The 22,743-nt window shown below is 45.6% G+C and overlaps 1 protein-coding gene across 1 annotated transcript in view; it reads left to right on the forward strand.

The window, feature by feature from the left end:
- LOC130555531 (diacylglycerol kinase eta-like) overlaps nucleotides 1-17,348 on the forward strand; it is a 37,533-nt gene extending 20,185 nt beyond the window's left edge. The window contains exons 4-6 of the mRNA XM_057335823.1: nucleotides 4,513-4,659; nucleotides 17,090-17,170; nucleotides 17,340-17,348. Of these exons, the coding sequence (XP_057191806.1) occupies nucleotides 4,513-4,659; nucleotides 17,090-17,170; nucleotides 17,340-17,348 (237 nt within the window). The remainder of the gene's footprint in view (nucleotides 1-4,512; nucleotides 4,660-17,089; nucleotides 17,171-17,339) is intronic.
- The last annotated feature ends 5,395 nt before the right edge of the window (nucleotides 17,349-22,743 follow it).

The raw sequence follows: 22,743 nt of genomic DNA on the forward strand, positions 1-22,743 counted from the left end.
AGTAGTAAAATGAAGTAATGATAAAGTAGCAGCATTTTTTTTTGATGATCTATTGACAGAAATGCAATATAATATATAAAACTATGTCTTCATAGGTGTATAAAGACCGTACGTAATGAACATTTTTTTTATTACCTTAGAATAAACTATTTCTATCTACTGTACATAAAGAGCGGGCCTGCATACATTGAATTCGCCGCCATGTTTTGTACAGTAGACCTAAATGGATAAAAAGCTCTACAAATCGCATTTCCTCTTCCTCTCCCTCTACCCTGCAGTACATAGTCTGGTTGTCCCTGACTTTACAAGGGGGAAACGTCTATTAACTTACTGCTATCTTGCTGTCAGATCAAACGCCTTTAACAACATTGCTTTATTCACTATTAGCTAGCTCTGCCCTCAAACGTGCTGTGCAATGCAAGCATGAAATGCTTAGCTTTATCATAGCTTAGACCACGCAAATAATAATGCAAATGAATAAAATAAGCGAAGACGACACGAGTATATACAAGCAGCCCACTGGTTCCAGATAAACAATGCCGTTCAAAACTGCTCCGTTACACACAGCTAATATTACAACAACAACAACATATCTTGGTTCTAACAAACAGAAAAACCAATGTTACTCACACACTGATCTGAATCAAAGCAACCTCCGGGGGGGGGGTATGGTTGGGGGATTTTAGACGATCTTTCTCTCCAACGTCTCTCTACTGGAAAGTATCTCCATAGATATCTGAGTATCTCCACTAAAAGCCTTAGTACCGCGGGTCCTACCACGTCTCTGCTGAAAAGTCTTTAGAAGATTAATGCAGGTCCTAGCTCCTGCCTGACTTTTATCCTTCTTTTTATACTTAAAATTCACAGACCCTTTATTTTATGTAATAAGACAATGCTCTTTCTACAGTCTTTCTAATCCCTGCATCGACATGAGAAAACACATTGTCTCAGCCGACGACATCTTTTTGTACTGTGTTGTCCTCAAACTCACCGCTAGTGGCCACTACAAATCCCACTCTAGACCTTTAATAATGTAATACGTTCATTGCATTTGACCACTTTTGATTTAATTGCTGATAAATAAAACAATCTGAAAACTCATAAAATAAATTACAATTGGTAAACTGACATATACAAACGTTATCCACCTTATTTTGACCCAAGAACTGTTGGTGACATTTTTAAACAGAAAAACTTTCGATGAGCCACTAAAGCTGATGATAGTTGTATTGTGAGTCTATAGTTTTGACACGAGAATGTAGTTTTGACTGGCTAGCTAACATTTATTATGGAATCCAGCTAGACTGCTGTTATTTAGGCTGCCATGTTATGGCAAGCTCACACTACGTGACTTTTGGCTAGATTTCGCTGTCGCAGACAGATTTCCAAGGTCTACGACAAAACCTTCAGATCGCGACCAAATCGGTGCTCGTTTCGGTCACCAAAGCTCGTTAAGTATAAGCAGGTGTGCAACGTGATCTGGACCTGTCTCGAGCTATCCCAGACGCTACAATATTTTCAAACCTGTTTTATATTATCGCCTAGTGATCTCGTTGTGTGCGCGATGGAACTAATCCAGCCAAGCACAGTGCAGATGATATAAACGGAGGAAGGAAGATGAAATGAAACGTGTTTTCGCTGATTGTTGGGACCGCCTCTTCACCGAATGTTTTGTGATGTGTGCACCTCGTCAGCGGCTATGACAAGACGACGACAGATGAGAAGGAACTTTGTTGTGTTATGTAGTGTAAGCGCCATAGCAATTCAAGTTGTCTCACAGTCCCGTAGTGTCAGCTCGGCTTTATCCAACTAGTGATCTCTGCCAGTGTTGCCAACTTTTGCAAGACAAATAAGCAACTGCAGCTCCAAAAACAAGCCCAACATTATTCATGATCATCAATGTAATTTATTATCAATTATTTATTATTAATGAACGAGTCTGGGTCATCTTAAACTGACACTACCCTGTTTGAAAAATACAAACAAATTATTTTACAAAAATTAATTTCAAATCTCTGATGTGAGCATTATAGGCCTGGAGAGATGGAAAAGGAGAAGATATAATGACCACTTAATGTAACAGCCAAACATTTATGATAAAGTAAAACTGAACTATATGCATTTGATGTATACTTTTTAAAATTATATTCTGCAATGATCAATACATTTATTTAATACAATAAAAATGTTTGATGTCTACCTAATAGCCTAATAAATAGGGTCATCCCTCCCTATATTGCTGCACCGTGATCAGATCTGAACGTTTCCTTCATTTTCACATTTCATTCTAATCGTGACAGATGTAATACATTTAGTTTAGTTGGTAGGGGAAAGGAGGCAGTGTGTTTGATGACAAATTACGCTATTCACACGTGCTTAGGCTTGAATAACACTGTGGAGCCAAAAGCGCAGATCTATACTTTTAACATTTTTAATGATGTAGCCCGGTTATAAAATGCTTTTTATCTTTATATGAATATTTCATCTGTTTAGTATATTTACCTCCGATTACCCAAAGAGCGCCGATGATTACGTGAAGGGACCACTGTAACATTCTTGGCTTCTCTATGTTGTTTTACGTGCTTAGATATGTTGTGTGACCTCATGCGGCGCCGCGCAGACCAATCATAGTACCGCGTGACATCATAGTACCGCGAGAGTGATTCGACAGTAGACGTCTCTGTATGCTTTCAAATAGCTCTCGCAGTGCTGTGATGTTATGCTCTGCCGCGCCATGTAGTACAAAAAGCCTACTTTCGAGCAGACAGTGTTAATGGATTGAACAAAACAGCGACCATAGATGTAAAGAAACAAAGTTGCTTGTCAGGTTCAGAACAAGGAACCATATTTTTTAAAATAAGCCCCAAAACCCGCAACTCGCGACAAGTGATTTTTTAACGCGGCTTGACAGAAAAAGAAGCCCAAGGTCGCGTATTATAAGCGGACTTGGCAACTATGATCTCTGCAGCTCGGAGACCTGCAAGTTGGAGGAGTTAATGCCACAAACTGCAAGTGGGAGGAGCTTAGGCCTCAAATGGGCTGGATTTTCACATGGTGAATGAGGCAAATGAGCAGTGTTGGGTAAGTTACTCTGAAAAAGTAATTAATTACTAGTTACTAATTACACATTCGATAATGTAATTAGATTACTGTACAAGTTACTCTCTTCAAAAAGTATTTAATTACTTATTACTAATTACTTTCTATATCCTACATCAACCTTGATTAGCTAAGTGATTCAAGGATAGACATGAAACGGCTCTTTTAATTCATTCAAATAAATAATATAATACTACATAAAGTATTATTATTAATTACAAATGTGAGAATTATACATTAAAGCACAGATTTTAAAGTTAGACTTTGAATTTTGATGTAAATTTCTCTTCTGCACACACACATATTACACAAAGTATTTAGTTTAATTACATCAGAAGTAACTGTAATTAAATTACAGAAAAAATAAGAGTAATCCCTTACTTTACTTTTTCAAGGGAAAAGTAATTAAATTACAGTAACTAATTACTTAGTAACTAGTTACACCCAACACTGCAAATGAGGATGGCAGGATGTAGAGATAGTAATGGAAAAAATCGTAGTTCAACGTTTTGTTTTCATCACAATTTGTTAAAATGCATAAAATGAATATACAATAAAACCAAAACGAAAAATAAAGCTTTTTATGAATAAAGCATGTTTTAGTTCCGGAAGTTCAATGCAATGTGAGTAGTACCACCAACTTGCAGCTGACCCACCCATCTTCAGCTGGCTCCGACCTCCGACTCATATTAGCTGGTACAAACATAAAAAATGGCCAAATACTTGTTTTGACCATAGTCCACAGAGCTGCATGTGGATATACTATAGGACCCAGGCAAATTGCACATTTGCTCCACTGAATTTGAGTCACATCTGCGTATACGCATTTGCGGTTTATTTCACATAACCTTCTTTCCCTCTGTATAGGTAGGGGAATTTTTAAATGATTTACATGGGTTACTGCATTTAGACACACAATTTAGTACACAACATTATTAGTAAAGTTTATAATGAATTTGATTTTTACTATCGCTTTTATTATCAAGACCCGTTAACAAGAAATATATGAATATCCTCTGGATATGAAAGGCCTCTTCTTCATTTAATCCTCCCACCGTGGAAAATATTTATAATTACGGTTGTGTATGTGCTTCTACAACATTGTTCTTTACCTGCCGGTCAAAAAAAAAAGTATGTCATATGATTTACTTCTGTGTTTAAGGTGGATAAAATAATTACGAAAACAATTTTTACAGTGTACAGTAAGCCTCCTACAATAAGCTGCCTGTAAACCCCAGAGGCTGATCTAAGGTAAGGTGGTGATAGCTTTACCGTGGTTCTTCCCAAAGCCTGTTATCAAACACACTTGTACTAAGAGGGACCTTACTGTACATATTCACCATTGGAAAGCTGCGAATTGACACCTGCATTGCACCTTTGGGCATGCCTTTAACCTCACTGTGTGTATGGCAGACGGGTGGCGTTTTGGCCCGCTGGCAGTATCGGGTCTCTCGCAGCCGTGTGTGCTGGAGGGTGCTTTCTGTCTGCTGGACGGGTGCTCGTCGTCCGCCTCCCACACTCGGTGCCAGTGGATCGGAGGAAGGCTTGGTGGCTCTTCGGGTCAGCAACAGCAGTAGATGCCCGCCCCTTTATATATATATATATATATATATATATATACATATACTGTATATAGCCTTCATTAATAACATTACAGATCGCTCATCACTCTGCCTGGCATTGTTTTTAGGATGCCTGTTCTCCTCATTGTTCTTCAACGGCAATGGGCGAGAACAGATTCGCTGTTTGGCTCAGCAACATGATCACGCATCATGTCCTCGTCTGCTTTTCTGTGTAGGCATATGAAGGCAAAGGTCCTGGAGATTCCTTATATGTCAGTGCAAGTGTATGTGAAGAGAAATGGTTTACCAGTATGTCCACCAGTGTGTATCTGTGCCCCACTCTTGAGCATCTCGTTGAGTGTGATAATCTCCCATTTTTGTTCTCTGCTGATTTAGTGGATTTGTTTGCGGTTAGGAATGTCATTTATACATTATGCCTGTGATCTAAATCAGTAAAGAGAAAATTCAACTGCCAAAAAAATCACAGTCCATATCTATGGAGCTGCCATATCATAATGCACGCATGCATTTCCTGCATAGCTTCTAAATGACACGGAGTGGCGCTAGTGCATATGTTACAGAAAGCTGGGAATTTTGGCAGAGTTCTCTCAGACAGAAAGGAGGTGGCTGATTGCCCTGGTGTTTTCAGACAAGGCGAGGGGGCAAGGTTTTGCTTGTATTGGCATGGTACTCTGCTCTGTAACAGTCCCTGAAAACCCGAACCAGGGGCCTGCACTTTGTACTGTAGACCAGCCAAACCTACAGATCATAAACAAGATGTCACAATGCTTACACTGACTGAGTATACAGCCATCATTTATTCAAATATCTGCCAATCACCTCCAAAACACAGATTAAGTACTGTAACCCGATCATCCCTTAATGATGAGGATATTATTATTTGCATAAAAACCTGATGGAAAAGAAGGCTAGAAAAGTTATTTTTGGAATTCACACATTATGATGGTTGAAAATGGCATTGTTGGTTGCCACTTAAGTGTTGGGATACACCTCAGAGAAATGTTTAGTCACCTAATTTAAGGACGGTAGCTTAAAGGGAGTTTTTATTTTCAGAACTTTTCCTTTAAATACAGAAAATATTTTTTTTGTAATTTTAAACGGAATAGTTTAACTTAAAATAAAAATTCTGTCATCATTTACTACTCCTTGAGTTGTTCCAAATCTGTATAAATTTCTTTTTTCTGATGAACACAGAAAAGTTTTTTGGAAGAATGCTTGTAAAAAGACAGGTGCCAGTAATCTTTTGTAATTCTACTGTATGTATACTGTGAAACTGATTTACAGCTTTTTACTGTAACAATGACAAACAGTATTTTCCAGTCATTTTTTATTTAAAGCAGAGATGCCAGCAAGTTCTGTTAATACTTTGAAATTACTTTATAGCGATATTCTGTTAAAAGTTATATGAAGTTTTTCTGTAATTATCAGTGTTAATTTTGACAGCAAATTTTGATTTAGTTTTAGTCATAGTCTTTTGACGAAAATGCTATTTAGTTTTAGTCACATTTTAGTCAACCCCATCATTTTAATTTTAGTCTAGTTTTAGTCGACGAAATATGAAAAACATTTTAGTCGAATAAATATACATTATATTTAGTCTACTAAAATCTAAATGATTTAAATCATTTACTTGTTGTAATTAAATGTTCCATACAAAGATTAAACTGTTTTGACATAATTACTTCACCTTAGAATAAAATTAAACCAGGTCATTACCTTTATTTATTTTACACAACTTCCTTACTTTAGTGAAAGTACAGATACTACTGGTCAAATATTACTCCACTACAAGTAAAAGTTGTAAAGACAGATTCTTACTTAAGTAAAAGTACAGAAGTAAGTGCTTTTAAGAGTACTCAAGTATTAAAAGTAAATTTCCTTTATGTCAGTTGTGCATTGTTTTATTGTCGTATACCTTATGTATCTGAAGCAACCTACTGAAGTAGCTCACAGTATCAGTTGTATTAAAGGCGTAGTTCACTTCAAAATTTGCCCCCATTGACTTTCCATAGTAATTTTTATTCCTGCTATGGAAAGTCAATGGGGGCAAATTTTCCAGTGAGCAACTCCTTTAAGAGCTTTATATGTTTAGCAGATATATGTTTAGTTCAGATATAATCCTGTATGATCATTTAGCCTAATTATCCTCATTAGCCCCCTAGGCCTGTATGTATTTATGAGAAGTGTTTTTTTTATTTTGTATATTCCCTTTACCAGTTTTAGCAGCAATTTACCAGTAAGTAGTAAGGTTCTTGTAAATAGTAAAGTGTAGAAGCCATGTGTTTGTTGGATTTATTACCATTTCTACCATTGTACCATAATTTAACTACAAACATAAACTATAGCTAGTATAAAGAAACTATGGTATGTTTAGTTGCTGTGGTTTTACTAAAGATTATTAATTGGAGTATGGTTCCTATATATAGAAAATGGTAAATTTGTGGATACTGTGGTTTTACTGCAAATACCACCCCTGCTAAAAAAACAACAATGAATTTTTGAATTAGAATGATATTTTTAAATTAAATTCCTCTTTGTAGTGTGTTTTGGGGTTTATTCCAATAGGATTTACCATCCCACCAATAGAATCCATCACATACAAGTAGACAACAAGTATCCATAGTACAATTCCCATTATAACCATTAAATCCATTACATTTTATGTTGTATTTTGGGCAGGGTTCTATTGTTTTTATTTCAACAGGAATACTTTAACTATAGTTACTTCAGTAAAAACATCATTAATTTCCAAATCACTTTAAATGATATAGCAGCAGATCAGAAGTTGCCGATCATTTTCATGACAATGTTTCTACGATCTGTGACTGATCGTAACCCACAGATGATTACACCACACTTTAACATGTGCCTTTTTCGTCTTTTATTGTTCTATTTGCCTTTTTAGAGTGCTATCAACGGTGTAGCAAGCGCCTACGTTTACATTAGTTTAGCGGGGAAGATCCCAGAGTTGCCAGATTTGCGTAAAAGAAATCTGCCAAATTGGCCATTCAAACCTTGCCGGAAAACCGCGATCTTAGAAAAACTGAAATACTTGGCAACAGTAATTAATTACATTTAATAATTCATTACATTTATATAGCGCTTTTTCTAGACACTCAAAGCGCTTTACATGGAAGGGGAATCACCTCAACCACCACCAGTGTGCAGCATCCACCTGGATGATGCGACGGCAGCCATATTACGCCAGAACGCCCACCACACTCACAGGGTGAGCACCCCCTGCTGGTCTCACTAACACCTCTTCCAGCAGCAACCTAGCTTTCCCAGCAGGTCTCCCATCCAGGTACTGACAGTAAAAGGTCCTGGCAGATTGCAAACCAGATAAATTGAGCACACAGTAAAACCCGCTGCATAGAAACCACTTTCTACTTTTGGACCTTTTTATAAATGTAGTGGAGTAAAAAGTATGATATTTGTCTTTCGAATGTAGTGAAGTTAAAGTACAAGTACTCAGAAAAAATAATACTAAAGTAAAGTACAGATACTCAAAAAGTGTACTTAAGTACAGTACTCAGGTAAATTTACTTCGTTACTGTCCACCTTTGGTAATTAGATATGCATTGTTGGAACACAGAATATTAGACCATGAACAACATGTTCCAGTTCATTCAATCCCATTTGACTCAAATGACTCATTAAGTAGGGTGTATTCATTCAGTTCATTCAACCAATGAAATGCTCTGACAGGGCTCACACTCAAAGGCTATTGGCTCATGGCATGCCTCTTTGAAGAAAGAGCTGCACTGTCTTTGCTTGAGACAGCAATGAATGAGAAATAGCTTTCACATATTTTCTAAATTGTATTACATTTCTTTAGTCATGCAAACATGTTACATATTTGGTTCGAATGTACAGTTTGACTCACTTCATCACTTCTATAATCTGTAGAGGACAGCGCTGGTTTTCTTGCATTTCATGTTATGCAGCAGCTTGTGTTAGCGGATAAGTTAACATAGGTATATAAAAACGTTTGAGCTTGCCTTTGTAATGTGTTTTGGGGTGACTCGCCTGCAGTCACGCTTCAAGTTTGCGGCGTTTTACCGGCGATCGTGAAGGAAAATAAGATGCTTTGTAAACCGCGTGGAAACACAGAATATATGCCTGTGCTTACCCTTCTCCCAGAGACTTCTCTCTACTGTTTCCCTATTGATACTTCACTCGTACTGTGTAGCAGGACGCTATGGGGAATACTCCTTTTCTCTGATGACTGAAGCTTTTTCGAATAATGCAGTGAATACTGCATGACCATTGGTTTGTGAAAAGTAAAACTTTAAACCAATGGCAACGACGCTGCACAGACCTATGGCGATGGAGCCCACCAACAGGGCTTATGGCTATATAAGCAGACACATCTCCGCTGTGTCCTCAGATCTCTACTCCTTCAGCGACAACTCTACCTTCGCTACTCGAGACTGACTGCTTCGCCGTCGAAAAGGATGTGCAGCGGATTCGACCTCCTGCTTAGCGGCTTCGCTATTCAGCAGCGCCGGTCTTTTCCCTGCCGCCATCCGGCGACTCTAGAAGAGCAAAATTTCATGAGCAAATTTCCTGCGGCGTTGTTACAAATTCCGCGCCATACCTGTCACTCATGCAGGGTTTTCCTGCACGCTCCTGATAACCACGGCGAGTGCGTCTCATGCTTGGGGGTTTCCCACGCCGAAGACGCACATAAAGAGACGAAATGCCCTCATTGCGAGAGCATCTGCACTCGCGGATTGCTTTCTTTTCATAGAGCGAACCCGTCCCTCGTGCCCTCCCGCTTTCTTCTTCGCAACCGGTAGGGGTAGAGAATCTAAGCGCTTGGATAAGACGAGCCTAACGCCGTCTCTGTGTGCCTCGCCTTCTCCACAGAGAGATGACTCGCCGGTTCACTTCTCCCAGCCTGACCAGCATCTCTTGACCACCGCCAGTGATATGATCTCGTTTGGCGGAAGCAAATTCGAGGAAGATGACTGCATGTCGTTAGCGGCTTCAAGGAGGAGCTGTCGGGCTCAGTTTTTGACCCCGCCCCCCTGCCGTCTGCGGAGCTCTGCGAAGCCAAGCCTGGTATAGATGCCGAGCTCTTTCGGGTACTCGCCAAGGCTGTGGATGAGCTGGGCTTGGAGTGGTCTTCTCCGGAAGATCCCGCTCGTGGCCGCCTGGATGAGTGGTTCCTGCCGGGGCGCCGTCAAGCCCCTCGTCAGAGACTTGACCATTCTTCCCAGAAGTTCACGAGGAACTTACCAGGTCACTTACCTATGTGCCCCCTATTCAGCTCATCTACGACCCTCTTCTTCCTCTGCTCTCACCTCGATTGACGGCGCAGAGGAAAAAGGTTACGAGAGGCTGCCTCCCCTCGATGAGTCTTTGGCCTCTCACCTGTGTCCGCCCGCCAACATCGGATGGACGGTGAAAGTAACCCACCCGTCTAAGCCGTGTAAAGTGACTTCGGCCCTCGCTGGATGCTCCTTCTCGTGAAGCCAAGCGGCTTCAGCGCTTCACTCCATGGCGGTGCTCCAGGTCTACCAGGCAAAACTCCTCCAGGGAATGGATGAGTCTGGGAGCAACCCGGCATCCTACAGAGAGCTACGGAGTGCTACCGATCTCGCTCTACGTGCCACTAAGGCCACGGCCCAGGCGATAGAAAGATCCATGGCCAGTCTCGTGGTGCTCGAGCGCCACTTATGGCTGACGCTCACAGAGAAGGAGCTGACAAGGTTCCCTTACTCGACGCTCCAATCTCTCCCACGGGCCTCTTCGGACCCGCGGCGGAGAGCTTCGCAGAACACTTCACGGCTGCGCAGATATCTTTGCAGGCCATGAAACACTTCCTGCCGAAACGACCAGGCTCCAGAAGCCAGCGCCTACACAGCAGCTGGTGAGAGTCACCCCCCCTGCTACGCAGATGGCACCGAAAGCGGAAACCCGCCAGCGATCCTGCTCGGGAAAACGCTTCCCTCAGCCTCAACGCCAGGGACCCCGTCCCAATATCACGCTGGACCCTGCACCTCAGGCACCGCCCTGAGACTCAGGTGAGGAAGAGGAGGGAATCAGGGCTTGCCGTGGCTGGACCTCCCTCCAAGCGAGCTCTTTTTGACACCCATGCACCTCGGTCAATTCCGGGTGCCAGCAAAACTGTGTCTTTATGCCCTGTTGTGAACGTTGCACCCATTCTAACGCCCACACAGAAACCCGCTGTTATAGCAAAAAAATAATAAAAATTATTTCTTTTTCAGAAAAAGAGCAATCTTCCTCTTCCACTTGTCATGGGAATCAAACCCCCACCTGGCCGATTGCCCCCACAAAACATTCAACCCCTTGCCACACGGGCCAGGGCCTAGCAGGCCATCCCCGGGGTATCGGATTGGGTTCTGGGGATAATAGCACAAGGCTATACACTCAAGTGCAGGAAGCAGACACTCACGTCCTGCACACAGAGGTGATGAACTTACTGGGAAAAGGAGCCATAGAGACGGTTCCTCCAGCTCAGGCCGAGTCGGGCTTCTACAGCTGCTACTTCCTCGTGCCCAAAAAGGATGGCGGTCACTGCCCTATCCTCGATCTCAGACATCTGAACCGTGCCCTCATGAAACGGCGTTTCAGAATGACTACTTTGAAGCAGATCCTCTCGCAAATATGCCCAGGGGACTGGTTCTTCTCCCTGGATCTTAAAGACGCGTACTTCCACATCCAGATAGCCCCCCATCACAGACGATTCTTGAGATTCGCCTACGAGAGGGTTGCTTACCAATACACGGTCCTTCCATTCGGGCTGTCCCTAGCTCCTCACACGTTCACGAAGTGCATGAACGCGGCTCTATCCCCTCTCAGACAGAAGGGAATCCGCGTTCTAAACTAACTCAGCGATTGGCTCATTCTAGCACAGTCAGAGGACGAGCTACGGTCCCACAGGTCCCTTCTCCTCAGCCACTTAAACTGCCTGGGGCTCAGGATCAACTTCGCCAAGAGCGCTCTGTCTCCCAGCCAACGAATTTCGTTCCTGGGAGCAGTCTTCGACTCTACCCGAATGACAGCCAGGCTTGCTCCACAACGCGCACTGGCTATTCGGCGGCTCGCGACCTCTTTCGAGCTTGGGACTTCACGCCCCATGAAGGCGTTTCAGAGAATGCTGGGTCTCATGGCCTTCGCGTCTCCAGTACTGTAGCTAGGCATCCTTCGCATGCGACCACTTTTCAGTACTGGCTGAAACCGAGAGTTCCGCCATAAGCTTGGCGTCTCGGACGCTTACCTGTCTGAGTGGATCGAGTCTGCCTCACTACCCTAGCTCCTTGGAGGGATCCCCTCTGGCTAGAGCAGGGTGTGCCCCTGGGCACCACATGCAAGACTAATGGTAGTCACGACAGATGCCTCCAACACAGGTTGGCGGGCTCTGTGCGATGGCATGCCAGCTTTTGGGCCACTGGCTGGAACGGGAAAGAGGCTTGCACATCAACTCCCTATAGATGCAGGCAGTATGGCTGGCCCTTCACAATTTTCTGCTGGTCCTACGGGGACGCCACGTCTTAGTCCGGTCGGACAGTTTGACGGTGGTGTCCTACATAAATCACCAAGGAGGCCTCTCTTCAAGGCGCCTTTTCCCCCTGGTACTTCGCCTCTTGGAATGGGCCCAGTTCAATCTGTGCTCACTAAGGGCAACTCACGTGCCGTTCAGGCTGAACCAGGGAGCAGATATGTTATCTTGGAGGAATGGACGCTCCACCCTCTTATGGTTCAGACCATCTGGGAGATCTTCGGCAGGGCAGAGGTCGACCTCTTTGCCTCAGAAGACAAAACTCATTGCCCAACTTACATTTCAAAGAGCAGGGACGCATTGGCCCACAAATGCCGCAATCGACTCCTCTATGCCTTTCTCCCGCTTGCTCTCATCTCGCAGACGATCAGGCAGATCATAGATCAGGCACACAAGGTGCTGTTCGTAGCCCCATTCTGGACGAACCAGCCTTGGTTCGCTTATCTGTCTCAGCTGCTCGTAGCAGCCCCGTGGCCTATTCCCCTGAGACGGGACCTCCTCTCACAGGCAGGCAACGCGATTTGTCACCCCCAGCCCGAGCTGTCGGCTCTGCACCTCTGGCCTCTCGATGGGAGCCTACGGTCCTCCCGGAGAGTGTCATGAATACTATCTCTCAGGCTAGAGCTCCGTCCACGAGATGACTCTATAGCCTTAAGTGGTCTGTCTTTTCCACCTGGTGTACAGCCCGCGGTATTGACCCGGAATCTTGCGACATATTGTTGATACTGTCCTTCCTGCAGGAGCTGTTGGATAAGGGTCGTTCCCCTTCCACGCTCAAGGTCTATGTGGCAGCCATTGCGGCTTCCCACGCCCTTATAGCAGGCCAAACGGTGGGAAAGAACAACCTCGTTAAACGAGCTTAACCTGCTCTGCCCCGTCATAGCACTGAAGGTTTACATCGAGCGTTCCGCCCCCTTCAGGCGCTCGGAACAGCTCTTTGTTTGCTTCGGTGACCGCACCAAAGGGTCTCCGGTCACGAAGCAGAGACTTTCTAAATGGATAGTTGAGGCTATCGCGCTAGCATATTCTTCCTTGGGCCTTCAAAGCCCCACGTGAGTTGAGCCCACTCTGCTAGAGGTGTCGCCTCTACTTGGGCTTGGTCTAGCGGTGTGTCTATAGCGGAGATTTGTGCGGCGGCCTGCTTCCCTTGAGGGGGGGCATCTAGGGGCTACGTCGACGTGCCCCAGTTGGAGCATGCAGTCGCGGTGTTTTATGCCCGTAGACGGCGGCCACCTGGGGAGGTCGACTCTGCCTCCCCCCCAAGGCAGGTTAGCTTTCGGCATCTCTGGTGTCGAGGGCTTACACTGCCGCTGGCCAAGCTGCCTCTGCTCTGCACGCCATGGCCATCCTGCAGGCCGAGGTGTTGAAGAGCTCCTCGAGGGTAAAACCGACCCGAGGGCTTGTGCAGGAACTTCGCGCCGCCACCGACCTCACCCTACGGGCGATCAAGGTGGATCAGACGATGTCCACACTAGTGGTCCAGGAGAGACACCTCTGGCTGAAGAGGACGCAACCTCTCGTGCAGGACAAGCACGTGCTGGTCCGGTCGGACAGCATAACTACCGTGGCGTATATTAACCATCGGGGTGGCATTCGCTCACGACAGTTACCACAACTCGCCTGACACCTCCTCCGGTGGAGTCAACAGGTGACGAAGTCCCTGCCAGCCACACCTGAACCAGACAGCCTACGCGCTCTCTCGTCAGTCGACGCCTCGCGGAGAGCGGCGACTCCACCACCCGCGCAGTCCAGCTCATTGGGTGCAGTTCGGGCAGGCACAGGTATACCTGTTCACCTCCCTGGACATCACCCATTGCCCGCTATCGTACTCCCTGCCCGAGGCCCCCCTCGGCATGGATGCCCTAGCACACAGCTGGCCACGGGGCAAGCAGAAGAACGCCTTCCCCCCCAGTGAGCCTCATTGCACAGCTCCTGGTCAAGGTCAGGTTAGAGGAGCATCAAGTGCTACGAGTTGCGCCTTACTGGCCCAACCGTACTTGGTTCTCGGAGCTAATGCTCCTGATGACAGCTCCCCCTGGCCGATTTCCCTGAAGAACGACCTTCTTTTGCAGGGGAAGGGCACGTTGTGGCATCCGAGCCAGACCTCTGGTCCATGTCTGGCTCCTGGATGGAACGAGGAGAACCTGAGTGGCCTACCGGGGGGGTGGTGGTTGAGATCATCACTCAGGCTAGCCACTAGGTGGCTATACGTCTTTAAGTTGCACCTCTTCTCGTCCTGGTGCTCTTCTCGACGCCAAGACCCGCGGAGTTGCTCGATCGGGAATGGGTTGTCCTTCCTACAAGAGAGACTCGAGAGTAATCTCTCCCCTTCCACACTGAAGTGTATGTAGTCGCCAATGCCGCTCATCATGAACCAGTTGCTGGGAAGTCTTTGGGGCTCCGTACCCTCTTGGGACCTCGAATGGTCCTGGCGGCCTCCAGAGGCCCCCCTTCGAGCCCCTGGGAGATGCCGCTCTTTCTCTTATGATGAAGACGGCTCCCCTGGTGCCGCTTGCCTCCGTCAAGAGGGCAGGGGATCTACAAGCATTCTCCATGTCCACTGATTGCCTAGAGTTTGGGCCTGGAGACTCTCACGTTACCCTGAGATCCCAGCCTGGCTACGTGCCCAAAGTGCCCACCACTCCCTTTCAGGACCAGGTGGTGAACTTGCAGGCGCTCCCCACTGGGGAGGAAGACTGAACCCCATCCGTGTTGTGTCCAGCAAGCGTGCTGCACCTCTACTTGGACTGCACGCAGAGCTTTAGGAGCTCTGGGCAGTTCTTTGTCTGTTTTGGAGATCAGCAATAGGTGAGAGCTGTCTCCAAACAGAGATTGGCGCACTGGATCGCTTCGCTACGGCATACCGATCCCAGGCCGCCCGTGCCCGCTGGCAGTGAGGGCATACTCCACCCGCTGTGGGCACTGGCGCAGGGCAACCTCTCTATACATATGCATACACATGCAGAGCTGCGGGTTGGGCTACGCCCAATACCTTCGCGAGGTTCTACAGCCTCCGCGTGGAACCGGTGTCAGCCTGAGTCTTGCCAACAGTTGAGGCTGGTAGGGCGTACACCTGCGAAAGCGCCTTCCCCCTCCTAGGTGGGTCAATGTGCTATTTCCGCCTCCCTTCTTCCCCCACCGGGCGAAGAATAGGCATTCCATCCATCACCGGACCTAGTGTCCCACACGAAGTAACCTCCCCAGCAGGGCGGTTCCGTCTGATGTATCCTCATGATCTGGTTCCCAAATCACTCACTTATAAACACTCTCAAGTGCCATTTCATCGTTCATTTCCAGCTCCAGCTCATCAGTCACCATGATCTCGAGTGATTTGGATGTGAGAAACCTCTCCGACCAAAAAGTCTAGTTTTAAAAGAACCACTCCTTGCTGCAGTCCATTTCAAAGATTTCTCATGGGATTTGAAATTTCATAAGTGCCACGGACAAGTTTGTGTCAGGTGCTGCTCATCACAGTCACCGGTCCATTTTTAAAACACACTCCTCGCTGCATGCAGTCAGTTTCAAATACCTCTCTTCTCTTAAAATAGTTTTTTTCTGTTTTCCGCATTCGAGTCATTACAAAGTTTTCCACATATATTCCAATCATGAGAGCCGCAAACACCGATTGTACTCAAATTCAGTCCAGTTTTAAAACAGCATGCTCCTCACTACAGTCAGATTCAAATATCTCTCTTCTCCTCTTAAATTTGTGTTTATCTATTTTCCACGTATATCCCAGTCATGGGAACCACAAACTCATACTCAAACTCATGTGAAACATCAGCGCCATTTTGCTTCTTCAAAAACAAAGTGAACAATGCATTGCGTAAAACAGTAAAAACTGTAATGCATAAATACTGCAGATTACTGTTGAAAATGGCTTGTAAAATAACAGCAGTTGCTAACACAAAATATTGCCCAGAATGCATTGCTTTCTGCAGTACATTACCGTTTTAACAGAAAACATTACGTTTTTTAACAGCAATTTTTTACATTATATAGTGGGAAAAATTACAATGGTAGTCAAAAGTGCCCCAGAACTGTTTTTTCTACATTCTTCAAAATATCTTATTTTGTGTTCAACTGAACAAAGAAATTTATAAAGCCTTTTTCCTACTATGGTAGTCAATGGTGGCAAGGGTTTGTTACAAGCATTCTTCCAAAAATCTATCTCTGTGTTCATCTCAACAAAAAATATATACAGATTTGGAACAACTTGAGTGTGAGTAAATGAAGACATAATTTTCATTTTTGGGTGAACTGTTCCTTTAACCAGCTAGCGTCAGGGTGAATTTTAGTGAATGTATGATTTCAGTTCCTGTCAGGTTAACACAGGTACCCTCGCAAAGTAACCAAAGTATATAGTTTATGTAGTCAAATTACTTGTGAATATCTACTAACAAAAGTATTTTCTGTCTTGCTTTTTATTCACAATAAATGGCACTTTGTTTTATATGTTTTTATCAAAAAAAATTTTAAAGCCACATGTATATAGTTTCAGTGTGTCTTGAATGTTCAAATACTTTTGAAGCCACTTTACTGTAAATACTGACATTATAATGTCCACCTTGCTTGTAAGTTTTTGGTATTACCACTGCACTGACTGACATTGCAGAATGTATAAAGAGGACAAAGACACAACCAGCTTTCTGCAATTCATTTTAAAAATCCATATAATGTTCACCCATATCAGGGCATCTCTTAAGGAATATATCAATAAGCTCATTTTCATGGCATCTCAACAGTATAGTATTTAGCATCATTGTTTCTTTTTTATATAATATCTGATTATCTCTACTGTTGTATATAAAAACTAATGTGGTTTTATCACTGTGATCAACCATGTTTACCCTTCTCTCTCTTTTCGTTTTCACAGTCTCTTATTTTTGATGAAGTGGATCTGTCAGATGCCAGTGTTGCAGAATCAAGCACAAAGAATGTCAACAACAGTTTCACGGTAAGCAACCACAATTGTGACTGCTAATTTTTAAAACTAATGTCTTGTTTAGAAATGTCCACAAAGTACTAAATAATATATTTAATAGAATGAAGAATGAAATGACAAGCTATATGGGGGCGTCCATGAAAATAGAGTGTTGGTGTGGTGAGGTCTGTGTTTGCTACAGAGTCACTGAGCTTGATTACATGATTGAGATATAAATATCCAAGCCTGTTTATTATTTTTAGAGATCGTTACCAATGAAAATGTATTAAATTGCATAAAATTGCATTTGCGTTATACTTGAATATTATGCATATAGTTATGCATGTAATTTATAACTTTTATATAACATATGTTACCACACGTTATGTTGCACACTGTTGTCCATCAAAACATTTTTGACATTACAACATTAATATTTGTTACAACAAAGATGCCACCCTGGAACAAAACTGCTCTAAATGTGTAAACCATTATAAAGTTTTTAATAATAATAGTTCTGTCATGTTTAAATATGAAAGAAAGCATCTGCGTTTGTGAGAGCATGTAAACAAGCAGGGGACGTCAGCCGAGATCAAACCTGCTGAAGAGTAGTGACTGCGGTCACATCTAAAAACAGCCGACTGGCTCCCTGGGCACAGCTATAAATAGAAACAGCAGTGGAGAAAGCTCTGATGAGAACAAGGAGTTATTCTTAGCAGAGGAGACCTTGCATACTCCGCTGAGTGAGGTTTGCAAGATTTGATCGCTGACACGTTGTTTAGCATCGAGTTAGTTGAGCAAACCCATTTTTTATGCACATGCTTAACATCATGTCTTGTTTTTTCCTCTAAAAGAAATCACCCGCTGCCTGGGAAAACAGCAGATGCTCATTATTCTTATAAATTATTGAAAGGGTTGTGTTAAGGCTTTCTTTTAAGAAATGGTGTTCTTTTTCTGCAGTTTGTTTTAATTGGATGGCCACAAATCAAAAGCTGAAGAGTTACATGCTGTGGCTCTGGTGCTATCACAGTGTTATTTCCTTGGGGTTGCTTTTTGGTCAGGAATGTTCTTGAGATGTCAGCTCTGTTTCCTTTGAGTATACTATGAATGCGTTCTTGTAAAACAAAAATTGAACACAAAGCTGAGACATTGTTGTGATCTTTTCTCCATGTCACTTTAAAGAAATAATCAAGATTAAATTAGATTTACGAGATCTCCGATGAAATTGTTATTTCTTGTGGGAAAAGCCCCTTGTTTTACGGTAATGCAAAGCTACTTAGGGCTCCATTTTTACCGCATTTTCTCAGTGTAGAAACCAGCCGCTTTGCAGTCAGGCTGCGTTTTTTCCCCCTCTGCTTCTAAAAATAGCACGCAGCGCTGTGTGTATCTGAGGGAGAGAAGTGATCTATCTGCGGAACAAAAGGAAATCCTCGGAGTGATGTCACTCAGCAAATGCCTCCCGGTGAAGGGCGGATGGGAGGGTCAGGGCTTGGTTGGATAGTGAGAGATACAGGAGAAGTGAGGCGGATTGAGTGATGGGTTGATGGGTAGAGGTTAGCTCCAGCTTCTGCTTGACTTGCTCTATTGTCCGGGAAGATTTGTAATGGGCACCCAGCTCAGGGATAAACAAACATCTGGGCAAAAACACAGAGCTTCTTTAAGATTTGGTATGCAGAAATTATTCTTATTTGCATATAACGATGTTTGCTTGTGTGATTTGTGCATGCGTTTTGCCATGTGGAAATGCTCAATGTGGCATTGCATGTGACACTGCATCTGGTGGGCTGTTCCTTGAGCAGTGGAGGGTTCTGTACCAGTTGGGGAGGGTTAAGAAGGACCCAGAGAAATCAGGCTCGACACACACATACACACACAGGCATGCAGGAGACATTAGCTCGTGTTCACAGAGGCAATGGTGCAGTTGAGAGAGGATAGCTGGTAAGTACACTACACACACACACGCACACGCACGCGCACACACACGCACGCACGCACGCACGCACGCACGCACACACACACACACACACACAGATTACAGGAAAGCCAGAGCATGAATTTAACATCTGGTGAACGTGTGTACATGTTTATGTCCGACTGTGTCGCTTTATATCCCGGTTCTGCATGCGATAGAAATGGAAACTTGCCTTTAGATTATGGGTGACTTCTTTGTTAGACTTATTTCCTTAGTGCTCACAAATTCTGCCGGGGTTTTTGTTGAAGAGGAAAGGCAGAGTGCTGCACCTTATAGTACATGTGAGGGAGGCAAATCATAATTCCTGCACCTGGTGTTTTCTGTAGCCAGTGTTCAAGAGCAAGATTCCATTATACTTGTCTGGCATCAGCTAGAGCTTTTAGGGGTCTGGAAAGAAAAAGATTTGTCAGTTTGTTTATATGCCAGTTTTGATGGCGAAGGCTGATGCATCTGCTACGGTATTGCAAAAGGAATTTAGAAGTCCGTCAATGAAATATTAAATTCTGAGACTATGTATGAAAATTTATTTTGGGCTAAATTTTAAATCTGTTTGTTTCTGATAATAAATTACCAATTATAAATTGTATTAACAACATGACAGTTATTACCTTTTCTTTTAGTTTCTTAGTATGTGGCATGTAATGGCTGGGATAGAAACCACAAGTTGGTGCAAAACCTGATGATCTGTTGTATCACAGCAGGACTTGAGAATATTCCAAAGAACATCTTGTGATTCAATTGAAGTAAATCTGAAAGTTATCTGAAGTTAACATGGTCAATGTTACAAAATAAGCTTTGATTAGGAACTTAGAAATAGTTCAGAATCTTTAACATCATAATGTTTCTTAGCCTCAGAATGTTCTTTTTTATTGTGCATGGTTTATTGTTGCATGTTAAAGAAATTCACTTTTCAAACCAACCAGGCTCTGTTTTGATATATCACACCCAGTTCCCTTTCTGTCGGTCTCTCGACGTTGTGTCGAACCGACAGAATGGGGTTTGTCTTGAGAACCTATCATCGTCTGAGTATTTAGAAAAGGCCAATGAAAATTGGCAAATGAAATTTGCATGCCGGGCTCCTCCCCGGATGTCCGGGTATAAGAGGGAAGCCGGCGTGCTCATTCATTCACCTTTTGTTCTTCAGAGCCTACGCATCTGATGAGCTTCTCTACGATCTTTGGTGATCATTTTTATGCTGGAATCTACGACGTGGACAGCGGACGGTCCCTTCCTGCAGTGACTCTCCCCTGGGCGTCTCGGCAGTTCCGGAGGTGTTCAAGCAAATTTCCTTTCTAAAAGAGCAAATTTCTCTTGAACTTTTTCAAATTTCTCGTGTGTCTGCAACACACTCATCGAGGAGGGGGACGGACATGATGCCTGCTTCCAGTACGCTGGGGCAGACGTCGTGGATACGTCCTGCCCGCACTGCGGGCGGTGATGATTCAGACGTTGCGTCACGGGTGGCTGTGTTCCCACGGGACTCAGCCACCATCTCGTTTGCTCCCCGTTCCGTGGCGGCAGGACTACGGCCCTGCCGTCCGCTACGGCAAGCAGCGAGGGTGATATGAGGATTACTGTGAGCAATAACCACTGGCTCACGGACCGTTCACACCTCGTCTCGCTCGTCTGACCGTTCCCCAGGAGACGGTCCGCCGTCTTATTCCTCAATCACGTATTCGGACACGATGCGTGATGATGAGGTGTCTCTTGCAGCATCGGGGGGTGACGTACTGCCATCCGACTCCGACGATTCCTCGGGCTCCCTCCCTCGGGGGGTCGAGCCCAGGAAGAAGCGGACGTCGAAGTGTCAGCCATGCTTTCCCGGGCCGCCGTGAGTGTTGGGTTGCAATGCCCGCACTGCCTCTCCCGGCACTCGCGGCTGGCTACATGGCACCTCGGGCGCCCACCCCCAGTGCCGTGTTTACCAGAAGTGCATGAGGAACTTAGTAGGACCTGGAACGCCCCCTTTCTGGCACGTTTCATGTCAAACAAAGTTCGGTCACCCTCTCTTCCCTCGAGGTTGAGACAGCTGGAGGATACGTTGTTCTCCCCCAGGTGGAGTATGCCGACGCGGTGCACTCGTGCCCATAGGCGGCGGCCACCTGGGGGGGGCTCGACCTAGACTCCCGTCCAAAGCATGTGGTGTCTCGGCATCTCTGGTGTCGAGAGCTTACATTGCGGCGGACCAAGCTGCCTCCTCTCTCCACGCTATGGCTCCTGCCAGGCCAGGGCGTTGAGAGAGCTCCACGAGGGTAAGACCGACCCAGCGCTTATGCAGGAACTCCGCGCCGCCACCGACCTCGCTCTACGGGCGACCAAGGTGACCACACGGACCCTGGGTCGGACGATGTCCACACTTGTGGTCCATGAGAAACTCCTCTGGCCGATCCTTGCGCAGATGAGTAACGCTGAGAAGGTCCGCTTTCTCGACGCACCCGTCTCACAAGGGGGGGGGGGCTGGTTGGTGTTACTGTCGAGCCGCAGCGGCCCCGCTCCCGTCGGGGGGTAAAGAAGCAGTCCTCCGTGCTGCGACTCGGCTGCCTCGGCCATCGAGTCCCGTGCACTGTCTGCTTCCCAGCAGCCCTGGTCCTCTTCGACGCCCTCCAGCTCTGGGCCCACACTCAGGCGGCTTCTCCTGGAGGAGACAGCGAAGAGGAGACCATCGCCCCATCAGCAGCCGCGGCGATGCTGCCTTCATGGGAAGACCTCAGGGGGATCGAGGCTACCATTAGGCCCGACCCCAGCCACATCGCTGGGAAGTCGGATAGGGACGGATCCTGCCCCGTCTCTCCATTTGCTGGCCCCCTCCGTGGGGCTAGCGCCCACTTACTCTCAAAAGAGAGTTTCCTCTCTCTCTGGGTTATCACAGCCGCTCCCACCCTCTGCACGACGGTGAACGGCAAACTCGACGTTGCGTCATGGCGAAGCGCAATGTCGAGTATAAACACCAGCCCTCAGCACTCTCAGTCAGTTGAGCTGCGCAGTCGCCAGGCAGGAAAAACAGCAGAGCCGATCTCCTCCCCGGGGGACCTCCCCCGGCAAGGAATCCGTACTGCTAGCCATCGAACCACCCCCCGGGGGGACGATGAAAAAGATCGTACCTTCAGTCCCCGTCTCATTTCTAGGAGCCTGTCCGGCTTCCCAGGGTGTCAGGCTGGCTAGGGAAGACGATCCGTCTCGGCTACGCGATCCAGTCGCCTCACGCCCGCCAAGTTTCAGGGCATCCGATATACCTCAGTCAGAGGCTAGGATGTTCCCGTACTTCGGGCGGAGGTCGCCACCCTTCTGGTGAAGGGAGTGATCGAGCCCGTCTCACCAGCCGAGATGTTCAACGGAACAAGAGTTGTTGGTTGTGCTACTTGCATTGAGGAGGCTACTACCTCTCGTGCAGGGCAAGCACGTGCTGGTCCGGTCGGACAGCACAGCTGCTGTGACGTATATCATTGGCATTCGCTCACGGCAGCTAACATGACTCGCCCGGCGCCTCCTCCTTTGTAGTCAGCAGGTGATCAGTTCCCTGCGAGCCACACACATCCCAGGCATCCTGAACCAGACAGCCGATGCGCTCTCTCGTCAGTCGACGCCTTGCGAGGAGTGGCAACTCCATCCCCGCGCAGCCAGCTCATTTGGGAGA

This window comes from Triplophysa rosa, linkage group LG6 (assembly GCF_024868665.1).
Source record: "Triplophysa rosa linkage group LG6, Trosa_1v2, whole genome shotgun sequence".
In the NCBI taxonomy this organism is placed as follows: Eukaryota; Metazoa; Chordata; class Actinopteri; order Cypriniformes; family Nemacheilidae; genus Triplophysa; species Triplophysa rosa.